This window comes from Haplochromis burtoni, unplaced genomic scaffold, assembly GCF_018398535.1.
Source record: "Haplochromis burtoni strain Fernald_Lab_line unplaced genomic scaffold, NCSU_Asbu1 Contig_609, whole genome shotgun sequence".
NCBI classification, from domain to species: domain Eukaryota; kingdom Metazoa; phylum Chordata; class Actinopteri; order Cichliformes; family Cichlidae; genus Haplochromis; species Haplochromis burtoni.
The window spans coordinates 279,588-280,329 of record NW_024582970.1 but is presented as its reverse complement, the minus strand read 5'-3'; the positions used below and the strand labels follow the sequence as shown (position 1 = coordinate 280,329).

At 47.7% G+C, this 742-nt stretch overlaps 1 protein-coding gene across 1 annotated transcript in view; it reads left to right on the top strand.

Annotated features, from left to right (window-relative positions):
- The first annotated feature begins 375 nt into the window (after positions 1 to 375).
- LOC102302236 overlaps positions 376 to 742 on the top strand; it is a 6,346-nt gene continuing 5,979 nt past the window's right edge. The window contains exon 1 of the mRNA XM_042214769.1: positions 376 to 730. Within this exon, the coding sequence (XP_042070703.1) occupies positions 531 to 730 (200 nt within the window). The 5' untranslated portion in view covers positions 376 to 530. The remainder of the gene's footprint in view (positions 731 to 742) is intronic.

The following is a 742-nucleotide window of genomic DNA, read 5'->3' as shown; positions in this document are numbered from 1 at the left end:
AGAGAGAGTTGGGGAATCGCTGCAATCACAGTATTGTAAGATGGTGAAAGAGATGGTGCTCGGGCCAGCCAGAGAATCCCCGTCGCCCCGCCCCTCTCCTCCATGTGCAGAAAGCAGCAGGCGCAACAGACTCACCACGCCAAAATGCAATGGCATGATATCGGGGAAGCATGCGTACGAGCAACTTTTTTTTGTTGTTGATGCCATGATGCCACCCCCACCACAATACTGCTCTGGGCTCCCACCGATGTCGCCCATATCAATAACTGCCACAGGTGGAAAACTCTGCAACTGCACAAAAAACATGTTTGTCTTTTTTAAAAACTCCGTTCTGATAATGCACTGACTTGGACTCATATACAACTGTACCTCTGATTTCTGTTTAAAATACTGCTGGCTGGTTCATAACCATTGGTCCTAGTAATATTACTTGTACTAAATATGTCGGATTATTAATTTTTGCCCTTGACAACCGACCATGTTGCCCATTTCAAAAACTGCCACTGGGTGTGAGAGCCCAACCAAAAGAAATGATTGTCTTCTTGGTTTTCCTTCAAGGATACCCATTACCCAATGTGGCACTCAAAGGAGAAGCTGCCCAGTCATCTACACTCTCTTTTGCCACTGCGTCCAAAGCCATCGATGGCAGACGGAACTCGTTCTATAGCAATGGGTTCTGTAGCCACACGGCTGAAGACGAGACCAACCCCTGGTGGAGGGTGGACCTGCAGCGAAGCTTTAC